Raw genomic sequence first — 11,974 nt, forward strand, 5'->3', positions numbered from 1 at the left:
TATGAAGATTAAAGAAGAAGCATAATAAGAAGATTGCAACACTCTGCAAAAACTTCAAACTTAAAGCTAAATTGAAGAAGGAGTTATTACACTGCAAGCTTTATGGATATGGAGATCATGAATACAAACATTTTCCACAGAATCTGTGGATGCTCAAAGCCCAGTTGCAAGACTTTTATCCATTTGGGTACTTCTTCTAAAGAAAACACATATGGAAGGCATTTTTGGTAATGTCCTAGGTGTTTTTTGATGGAGTGAGATGATTTAAATTTAATCACAAATCAATTCACTATGGTATTATATTATTTAGTTTGCTGTTTATTTTGTGTTATTACTATTATCTAAAACCAAACATGTGGTGTCTTCACATTTGCACCATCAATATATCATAACTAATTTAAATTTTTCTTGGATTAAACATTGCACCATCAATCTCATAAATAAAAAATACTGCGTTGAACAACCACATCATATATAAGAACAAAAGAAATACATTAGATTAAAACAACTACTACATAGGTGTCAATGCTCTTTGGGAGGTGGAATTCCTAGGGAGTTGTAGGGATTATATTTGTTGAGAATACTAAGAATGTTGAAACAAGCATGGAAGTCGAAAGGATGATTGTCGTGAGATACTGCCCACATTGCTAGAGTTCTGGATTCCACTTCATGTACAACTTCACTGTTAAGCTTTTTTCTGTGATTCTCCATTAGTAAAGCGATGAACTCCGATACATGACTAATGATTGAACTAAAACGATGCGACAATAAGCCATACTTTAAATGCAAATGGACACCTGAGCATAAGATGATCTGTAGTTTCCTACTCCCCTTTGCCTAAAGAACATCTCACATCATCAAAGTGCATTCCTATGTGACTGAGCATTGCATAAGTTGGCAAAGAATCATGAAATATTACCCAAATTAAGAAACTCATATTTGGAGGAATACCATTCTTCCACAAGTACTTATTGAAGTCACAAACAACATCCTCTTGTACTAACATATCATAACACTTCTTAACTGGAAATCCTCCCATAATCTCCACATCATCTGCTTCCCCATTCATCCTATTTACATGACCTAATTCATTACGTAACAAGTCCATTCCAGCTGTTCAAAATGATATAACCTCCTCCTTACCTAACACTGCAATCTCCCATCCTCAATCATTTCAGATATAGAAGCATTCTCAAAGTACCAGTATTTGTCCAATTGTCTAGCCAGAATCTTATAGATTTCTCATTATTCAGTTTAAAACTTATATGTCCATCCATAAATTCAGAAGACTTAAAAATACCTTTCCAGTTACTTCTCCCCTGGGAAGTATCATCATTAGTAGGTAAAAAAACATCTTCACCATTTTTGAGTTTTTGCTGAACCACTTTCCTCCATAAAGCTTTCTTCTCATTTGCATATCTCCATACCCATTTAGCTTTGAGAGCCTTGCTGGTACACTTCAAATTCATAAATCCTAAAGCACCTAAGAATTTTGGCTTACAAATCTTCAACCAAGAAACCCAGCTCATTTTCCTTTTATCATCAGTTGAATCCTATAAGAATCTTCTCATAATTTATTGAGCTTCTTCTCCACACACACAGGCAAAGGAATTAATGACATAAACTACACATGTAAGCTTGCTAAACAGCTTCTTATAAGTACCAAGCTTACAGACTTAGGAATAAATTTCTTCTTCCAAGAAGTTAATTTCACCTCCATTCTTTTGATAACTTCATCCCAAACTGAAGTGCATCTAGCAGTTGCACCAATAGGAAACCCCAGATACTTAAATTGAAGTTTCTCCACCTTACTACCCAATTCCAGTGCTAGAGAATCAACTACTTCATATGCTCCTACACTAATCATTGTGCTCTTCTTCAAATTCAACTTCATTCCTGTCAAAAGCTCAAAAGAATTAAGTATAAGCAGAAATCTTCTTACCTCTTCCTCCTTAGGATCCACAAAAAGCAAAGTATCATCTGTAAATTGAAAATGTGAAATCATAATTCCCCTTCTAAAACCTCAAAACCATTTATCTGCTTCCTCAAAATTGCATCATCAATAAGCTTTGACAAGATTTCCACCACCAACAAAAACAGAAAAGGAGATAAAGAACCTCCTTGCCTCAAACCTTTAGTAGGTTTAAACTTTTCAGTAGAACTTCCATTCACAAGAACATATATATTTGTATAAGATATGAACCACCTAATCCATGAAATCCATTTCCTCCCAAAACCATGTTTCTCCAAAATTCTCAATAAAGAACTCCATCTGACTTTCTCAAATGCCATCTCCATGTCAATTTTACACAAGATTCCTGATTTTTTTTTCTTCAACCTGCTATCCACACATTCCCCTGCAATTAACACACCATCCAGAGTTTTTTTTCCTTAGATAAAAGCTCCGTGAAACTCAGACACTAGCTTATGCATCACCTTCTTCAAACTGTTAGCTAAAACTTTAGAAAAAACCTTATAAGCACTACCAAGTAAGCTCAATGGTCTATAATTCTTAGGAGAACAAGAATCTTCTTTTTTAGGAATTCACAATTTAGCCTCCAATGCCAAGAACCATATTTAAAAAATTCCTCCATCAGCTCATAAAATCTGTCTTAATGATTGGCCAACGCACCTTGTAGAACTCCATTGAGAACCCATTTGAACCTGGAGATTTGTTTTTCCCAAAATGCTTCACCACATCAAAAATCTCATCTTCAGTAAACTCCTTCTCCAGCTCAACTTTCTCCTCCTCAGCAATACTTGGAAAATGTAAATTATCCAAAGTAAAAGAGAACTCATTCTTCTCAGAGAACAAAGTCTGAAAATAGCTTCTCATATTGTCTTTAATACTTTCCCGATCAAAACTTTCAACTCCATCCACTACTAGTTTAACTATTGTACTCCTCTTCTTTCTAGCATTTGCAATTCTATGAAAATAGGAAGTATTTGAATCACCCCAGTTGAACTCATTTTGTTTAGCTCTCACCTGTCACTTTCTTGCCTTCGTAGCTTTAATATTCTTCAATCTTATCATACATAGAACCTACTTGACACAAAGTTGTGAGAAGATTTTGGAACGCAAGCTTAAAGACGATCAAAAGCGTATCGAATACATATTCAGCAACTTGGTACGCAATCTTTTTTTTATTATTTTGAAGCATGGTGCAACTCGAGTTACTGACTTCAAACTATCACAGTTTGGACCTGATAATACAAATCACGGTACTCCATTCAACTGTATAAAAAGACAACAACACGCATGTATGGATGTTATGCATTCATACAAATGGATCAGTCATTAGCAGCCGGTGGTCTTGCATATCCTTAGCAGTAGACCCTAGTAATTATAATAACCAAGCTGAATCTTTTCGTTACTGGACCACACAGATATTGCTAATTATTATAGAAAGTTCCGGGATTTCTTGTTTGATCAGTTCATTATTGTATTTCATTAAAGGACCAAATCAGAAAAGAATCAAAAGATTATATGAATCCTTTTTAAGATTAAACTAAAGTTAATGTGATTTTAGTTTGATTGCAATACTAACTTCAAAGTGTTATGTAAATAGGCCAATAGGGTATCTTCTATGTTCTGCATGCTCATCATTATTTATATGTTTTTTTTTCCCAGTTGATAATTTCGTCATTAGATATTAATACGCAAACAAAGTTATCAAAATTGAAAGTGATTAGGGATTATCTGATTATTGTACTTGCCGAAGCATATATTTAATTTGTGGGTTGTTATTTTCACTGTCTTCTTAAACCTTGATCATTTTTATTACCAAACTTCAATTATAACTGTGTTTCTTTAATGTCTGTTTGATTTTCTAAGACGTTGTGGTTGAAAGTGTGCCAAACATGTTATAAGCTTTGTGATTGAAATGATTAATGATGATTTAGACAGTCGAAGTGAATGAAAGACTTATGTTTTGATAAACTGGGTTAGGTTTGAAGACAATCAGTTAGGTCCCTTGAACACGATACAAAGACACATCGTTTGCCTGTTTAATACGTGTTTGTTTGCTCTAACATGCATGAACTTGAACATTTTTCTTGGGTGCTTGATAACGCAGATATACTCGTCTAGATTAAGTGAAAATAAATCTAATCATCTTCAGATGTTCCTCACTTGGAAAATGCGTGGGAATCTTCGTTGAGTTCAATAATTTAGATTTGATCTTGCTTGTTGATTTCTTCAACCACTTCAATTATCTGCTAGATAGAACTTAAGATTGGCCGACATGTTTAGAAGGAGACACATCTTGATACAACTTTAGGGCTGCACTTTTATAATAGTTCCATCCATGCATGTATTATAAGGTTGTTGTTAGCGCATGTGAAGTTTTGTATTGGAATATTTGCGTTCTTTCAATTAGTCTATGTCATCCCTGAACTTTTTTATGTCCAGGTATAAAGGTTAAGGGATGTGGGACTTGCCGAATGGTGCAAGTGCTCTTGGCTTAGGCAAAGGTCTTATCCTTGCTGTAAGCTTGTCTTGTATGTCTAAAAGTGTGGGCAATATTGGTACTTTGCGAGTGCAGATGTATGTATTTTGGTTGCATTATGCAGTACAACAGATAGGTTGTCAATCAAAAGGACCACCAAGTATTGTGGCAGACATACATTTACGGTTGAGTTTTCTGGCCAGAAAGTAAGAACTCAGCATTGTGCAACTAATCTGGTTAACTCATTTTAAACGTGGGGATACTTTTGTACATGATACCAAAGAAATAGCAGTAGTCGGACATTGTCATATTAGTCGTCAAGTGGAAAACCTAACTTAAAGGAAGGAAGGAAAAATCTTCTGCGGTTTAGTCCATTTAAAAGAAATCTAGTAAGCAAAACAACTAAAATTGAGAATAAAACTAGTGGTTTGTCTAGATAAGGAAACTTGATGAATGGACGAACAACCACATTGATCAGAAAATGACTTCCTCGCTTTCTTTTCTGTACGATTGATTGCCGAATCAAAATTTCCACCGGGGACCATTATCTCTGTCGAGCCATGTCGGATGTGCTACACGACGACAGGGCCCTTGAGTACCATGGGGATAACCATATATACCATGTGACACCTCTTTGGCTTTATGAAATATAGCCAACTAAAATTATAATAACTGAGCTGATTTTCTTTCCATCACTGGACCACAGAGATACTGTTAGTGTATAAGTTTATAAACTTTTGGTTTAGTCAGTTTATTATTGTATCTTGCGTTAAAAGACTAAATCAAAGATTTTATGGATCTCTTTTGGATTAAAATAAAGTTATTGTGGTTCTAGTTTGATTGCAGTACTGATTTCAGGGAATAATTTACCCTCTTGTTTTGGTAATAAGGTATTTTCCGGGTTTTACATGCTCATCTTTATTTATGTTTTAAATTGTCAGTTGATGAATTCGCTGTCGTTGAATATTATTCTTCATCTTGATCTGCCGCAGAAAAGAAAAGTTCATTTATCTGTTTACTGACCAATGAGTTGATATTACTAAATTTCAATTACAACAATTGTGTTTCTTTAATATCTTTTTTTTTTTTTTTTTTTATGGTTTGGTTGAAAATGTTATACATTACGCGTTTTGTGATCAAAAATGATTGATAGATCTATGTTTTAACAAATAAGGAAGGTTTGGGCAGGGGACAATCAGTTAGGTCCTTTGGGCTTGATACAAAGATACATCGTCTGTCTGTTCAATACGTGTTTCTTTTTATGGTCGAGGCCTACATATTCCTCTAGATTTGATTGAAACAAAGCTAGGGGATGTGGGACTTCCCAAATGGTGTAATGGCTCTTGGCCTAGGCAGAGATCTCGTCCAAGTCTGTAAGCTTGTCTTTTGGGTCTATGGACATCATTGATATTGTGCGAGCGGGGATGTGAGGCATGTGATACACATGGTTCAGCATGATGTACTTTGGTTGCATTTTGCAGTATAGTTGATAGGTGGATCCATCAAATGGTCCCTCAAAAGTTGTGGCCAACATGCAATACAAAATATACGGTTTTGTTTTATGGCAATGTCAGGAAAAAACTCAGCATGCAGTGCATGCAGTTCATAGTTCATCTAGCCAATGTAATTTCACTTGCATTTAAAACGTGGGAAACATGTTTTTGTACATGATGCCAAAGTAATGGCTGTAGTTAGGACAACGTCCTTATGCATCTAGTAGAAAACCTAACTTAACTGAAAGAAGGAAAAAATCATCTGCTTAAGGAAATCTAGTGAAAAACAACTGAAGATTGAGAAAAAGACTGGTTTGTTTAGAAAAAGAAACTTGATGAATGGATGAAAAAAAACCACATAACTAGTAAGAGATATCATTTCATTCAAGGGAAGAGGAAAACCCCTAGAACTAAGCAACATACAAGCACACCACCTCTGGACACAAACAGGAAAAGAAAAGCAATATGAAGCTAGAGTATTTTGCCTACTGTAAATCTCTCGGGTCATTGTCTTTATGATTATCCATGATTGATAGCTTGTTTGGCAACCAGAAACATAACTAGTTTTCAGAAACAGAGGCAAAGATTTTTCGCTTCACAGAAAAGGCACTTTATATTTCTGGAAGTTGTTCCGAAATTTAATTCGGGAACTAACTTTTGAGTTTTCGCTTTAATCAAGTCGAAAAACTATTTTTACTCTCTTGGCCTCATCCAATCAACTTATCCATATGAAAATTTCTTGTCACAACGTGAGGAACAAAACACACACATGAAATCCACGTGTATACTGCACAGCAGTGCCATCTTTTGATTGCAAACTCCAAAACAAGAAAATTCCAACAATAATGAATGATTGAAAAATATAATCTGTTTCGGTTGCAGGAATCTTTGCTTATCGGGGAATAAATGAATTTTGGAGTTGCATCCTGCTGAAACTTGCAGAAGACAAAAGCTCAAGTTTAAAAGAATATGGTGCACATGTCTTGAACATCACATGCAAATCGACTCTGAGATATCCATTCATTCAATGCTCTCTAAAAATAATGACTATTCATAGATGTTTATTGGTTTCTGAAAACGGAAAAATGAGTCATTTGTCCAAATATTTTTAAAACATGGTTTAAATGGACGAGTAAAAATTAATATGGCTGAAATGGACACCAAAAAAATAGTAAGAATGAAACTAGATTCATGACTTATACTTAAAAACGAGCGAGGATGAATCTGGATGCATCCTGATGTAAATTAAAAATAAGAAAAAGTATTTCAAAATGGGTAGGATGAAACTGTTTACATCCTGGCTATTTTTACATTCTTATCCATTTAAACGGTATCAAATTTTACATGTCTTTTTTATCCAGGAATGGTTAATTTTGGTCTTTTTAACCAATTTTGTGTTCTGAAAACGGTCATAGTTCATACATTGGCAAGAGATAAGAAAATTTGGATAATACTGACACGGATTCTAGTTTCTACCATGTGAAATACACTACCAACAAGTGCCAGTAGCTCAAGATGCATCGGGATCAGCCAGAAAAGCTACTCGAAAAATTGAGGATTCAGTAATTAAGATTCTAAGCTTACTGCACGTATATCTTCAAAAGCTACAAGAAGTGTAATGACGCCCATATCAGAATTTGGCTCCACCTTTGCAGGAGTTATGGTACAAATCTTGTGTAAGGTTCATGGGAAAATGGGGACAACTGCCAGCATGCCACTTGTCTTAACTTGGTTCCACTCTTGCGAGTTATGTCATTCTCTAGAACGTATAAGAAGTGTCACCCTAGGTACCCTCGATGACTCGATCCCCACCTACTAAATACATTTAAAAGCTAGTCATAGGTTCATGTTTTCATACAGGTCGTACAAGGTCATAATAATTATGTAGAAACTTTTGGTTGTTGTTCGACCAAGTTACCTTTTTTTTCCCGATAAAGAAAAATAAATCACATGGCTTCCCCACCACCAACTCACCATATATGTCCTAATCTCTTCACTAGCATTAATAAAAAGTTGATTTCGGTGAGCTAAAATATATATATCCTCGTGTGCGATTCTTCTATCTTCTTCGAGGTTGTCAGACAAACTCACACATTTCTTCTTATTCAAACAATACTGAATGCTATGGAATCCGTACAAAGTGATCAAATTATAGCAGGTGGGAGTCTTGCTTATCCTCAGTTGCATACCCAAGAAATCACAAGAACGAAGCTGAAACCTATATGGGTTCCCCTGTCTAGGACATCGGTAATATCCATCTCCTTCGTTAATAGTGTGGGCAGCAGAAAGTAGGAGGATCTACCCACTGGGTGTAGTTGCAGAAAATCCTATAATCACATCCTTAATGAAATCTAAAGAACAACTCAAGTGATCATCATAAAATTCATAAGAATATTCATTAGATCTTCAATTTGGAAACAATATTATGAGAAAGATCTAACTTGGAGAAGAAACAATCTTTCTCTCTCTTAAATTCATTGTCTAAGCTGTCAAAAAGATCTCTCTCAATACAAGGTCGCTCGGTCCCTTATATAGGGATTTAAATAGTGGATGACAGCTAATAAAGCCCTTATTTTCGGATCTGGCGCACGCTTACAATGACTCTTCTCGCACGTATTCTATAATATCGCACGATCTTCACACTTCACTCGTGATTAAGCTGAAGTCATCTGGCGCGTCATTCTGAACAAGATGTATGCGGTTGTCTTCGCTCAGTCTTGATAGTCATTATTTCACATACATCATTAGTGTGCGGTATTTTGTATCTACATTTTGCTTCTTCTCATGTCGTTTCTTTGAAAAAGAGAGCGATATGAGAAACTTCAATTTATTCTGCTGCACCCGTTCATCTTTTCATATTCTTTTCTGCCGACATGTTTCCGTGACTTTAATGTGACCGTCTACACGTGTTGACCTATTTCCCCTTTCGACCGGCATGCCCGAATTTAACCGGTCACCTTTTTGCCTATTTAATAACCGGGTTTGAGGAGAGATAATCTTTTCTCTTTTACTTCGTATTTCCTTCTCTTTTACTTCGTGTTTCCTTCTCATCTCTGTAAATCTTCCTCTGCAAATATTCATCTTCCCCACCTTCTCCAAATTTCTTCATCTTCGTCTTTTTCGAAATCTCGACTTTGATTTTTCTGCTGTCACTATGGATCCTTGATACAGGTGTATCTGTACTCCTTTAAGTAACTTAGTTAACCTCAAGTTAAGTTGAGGGAAGAATCATATTCTAGGAAGGAATCCTTGCTTAGGCAGAATTCCTAGTTAGGAAAGAGTTTGTTTTATGCAACACTCTTAGTTTAGAAAATAGATTCCTAATAGAAGACCTAGTCGGCTGAGTACGATAAAGTCTATAATAGAGAGGTTTGGTTGTTAACTAAACACACAGAAACCTAGAGAAGTTTGTTAGACAATTAATTATTGTAAAAACAAGCTTAGCAAACAGTTTAGGATTAACTACTGTTTAGAGAGATTGTGAGCGTAACAAAGGGAGAATTGTAATCGTTTTCTTGTTCATAATCTAGAGAAGATAATTTCTTCGAATTACTACTTGTGTTCCGTTTTCTAAGTTTCTCGTCTGTTATTATTCTGAATTCCTCCTTTATAGTAATAGCTACCAAGGTATAGAGATCATACGTATCAAGTTGGCATCACAAGCAAGGTTACTTTTAGGGTAGATCCCTGTGGTTTATGGTTTTCACTAGATCTCTCTACATAAATCTTGGTGAGGTACTCGAGAAGCTAGAAGACGTTAAGAAAACAAGGGGATCAAGGATGACAAATTCAGGTGATGATCCTAAGGAAGGCGAACCACAAACTATGGAAGAAAAGGTGGATACGCTGCAAACAGACATGAAGTCCATTCAAGTTACCCTTCAGGAGTTGAGTGAATGTATTCGTTCTCATACACCCAAGTCGAAGACGAAGAAAAACATTACACCTACACCTGAAGCTTCGGAAAAAGATGATTCGGAAGAAGACGATTCAGAAGAAGAAGAAGAAGAAGAAGACGATGAAGATAATAAGAAAAGTGAGGTTCTTAAAAGTTCTACATCAACTAAACCTCATTGTAAGAATCTGAAAACTGATTTTCGTGTTGATATTCCACTTTACGATGGGAGTGTCGAGGTAGAGAAATTGGATGATTGGATTGAACGTCTAGAAACGTATTTTTCTTTCTTTGAATATGGTTCAAAGGAAAAGATTGCTTTCGCGGCATTGAAGCTACAAAAGCATGCTCTAACCTGGTGGAAAGCTTATCAAAGACAAAACCTAGGTAAGGGAGCATTGTCGTGGAAAAGATTCAAGGCAGTTGTAAGGAAACAATTTCATCCGGTTGGCTACCTTGAGGAGAGATGTCTCAAGTGGTACAACTTGAATCAATCATACAACCAAACCATACAAGAGTATACTTCGGAATTTCAGAATCAAGCTATGGTTTTGTATTTAGATTTGGAAGATCATGTTATCTACATGAAGTATATTTCCGGGTTCCATGAGTATATACGGAAGGAGTTGAAGATTTTTTCGGTGGATACTATCTCCTAAGAAAATATAAAAGCTAACGGCATTGAAGGAAGGCTTAAGAAATCTGATTCAAAGGGAAATACTAAGGTGAAATCTGTAGGTACCACTGTGAAAGGAGGTGAAAGGATCAAAGAAGAAGGGAAGTCTAATGACAAGTAATGTTTGTCTTGCACCCATTGCAAGAAAACATGGCATGTTATCGACAAGTATTGTGTTAAGAACCCTCATCTAAAACCCAAAGGGTTGCATAGGAAAGAAGCCAAGAAGGCAGCACTAGTCGTGCAAACTCCAAAAGAAGTCCAAGGACTAACGGAACCCAATTCAAAGCTTTCTCTTATGACAGGGGCAAAAGAAAGACCTTCGAAGGATGACCTTGGGGAGCAACTCTTCACATTGAAGAGGCAAGTCAAAACAACACTAGTTGATGCTGTTATTGACTCGGGAAGTCAGAAGAATTTACTTTCAAATTCTTTGGCGCAGTAGTTAGGTTTGAAGACTAAAAAACTTCCAAAACCATACCCTTTAGGATGGCTTCAAAAGGAAGGAGGCTTACAAGTTTCACAGCAGTGCACGTTCAAATTTGCTCTAGATGAGTCTTATATTGACGAAGTTACATGTGATGTAGTTCCTTTGGGTGTCTTCCAGGTAGTACTAGGTAGTCCTTACCTATGGGATAGAGGTGCAACTCTACACAGTAGGGAACAAAGGTACACCTTTACCAAAGATGGAGAAAGTTTTGTGATTCGTGTTATTGATTCTCCTCTTGAAGGAGCAAGCTTGATCACAGCCACTCTGGCTAAGCGGTTGGTGAATGGTAGCACAAAGTTCATTCTCCTTGTGATCCGCTCTCTTGAAGAGGAGCCGAGTAGAGTATGTTTAGCATCCTTGACTGCTCAACAAGAAGACGACCTAGAAAGGTTGAAGTTGACATACAAGGATTTATTTTCTGATGTCACAGGGTTACCGCCAAAAAGGAGTGTGGAACATGAAATCATGTTGACCGGGGAGAGTTCTCTGCCTAATGTAGGTCTTTATCGCACGACCGTCGAGGAATCTGATGAGATCAAGAATCAAGTCCAAGAACTCCTAGAATTAGGAACGATAGTGCCAAGTGCTTCAGCTTGTGGATCAGCGGTATTTTTGGTACCAAATAAAGATGGAGGCTGGCGTATTTGTATTGATTATAGAGCATTGAACAAGATTACTATCAAGAATCGTTATCCTCTACCTAGAATAGACGACATGATGGATCAATTGGAAAAATCTCGAGTCTTTACAAAGTTGGATTTCAAATTCGGATACCACCAAATGAGAGTCTGAGAAGATGAAACATGGAAGACTGCTTTCAAAATCAAACAAGTCTTGTTCGAATGGTTGGTGATGCCGTTTGGTTTGTGTAACGCTTCAGCGAGTTTATGCGTTTGATGAATGATTTGTTACGACCTTTTATAGAATATTTTGTGATTGTTTACTTGGATGATATCCTAATATACATCAGAA

At 36.3% G+C, this 11,974-nt stretch overlaps 1 protein-coding gene across 1 annotated transcript; it reads right to left on the reverse strand.

The window, feature by feature from the left end:
* Window positions 1-823: 823 nt before the first annotated feature.
* Window positions 824-2,298, reverse strand: LOC113323953. The gene is made up of 4 exons (XM_026572296.1): window positions 2,031-2,298; window positions 1,664-1,980; window positions 1,202-1,505; window positions 824-1,083 (listed from the first exon to the last, which is right to left on the reverse strand). The coding sequence occupies exons 1-4, from the start codon at window positions 2,296-2,298 to the stop codon at window positions 824-826; spliced, it is 1,149 nt and encodes a 382-aa protein (XP_026428081.1).
* Between the last annotated feature and the right edge of the window lie 9,676 nt (window positions 2,299-11,974).

The sequence above is a fragment of the Papaver somniferum genome, chromosome 11, assembly GCF_003573695.1.
Source record: "Papaver somniferum cultivar HN1 chromosome 11, ASM357369v1, whole genome shotgun sequence".
Classification (NCBI taxonomy): domain Eukaryota; kingdom Viridiplantae; phylum Streptophyta; class Magnoliopsida; order Ranunculales; family Papaveraceae; genus Papaver; species Papaver somniferum.

Excerpts from the sequence above, each read along its gene's own strand:
- LOC113323953 (XM_026572296.1), bottom strand. The coding sequence starts at position 2,298 with ATGGAGATGGCATTTGAGAAAGTCAGATGGAGTTCTTTATTGAGAATT. Across the intron at positions 1,981-2,030 it reads TTTGAGGAAGCAGATAAATG|ATGATACTTTGCTTTTTGTG; the intron begins GTTTTGAGGTTT and ends TTCAATTTACAG. Across the intron at positions 1,084-1,201 it reads AGACAATTGGACAAATACTG|GTCATGTAAATAGGATGAAT; the intron begins GTACTTTGAGAA and ends GTAATGAATTAG.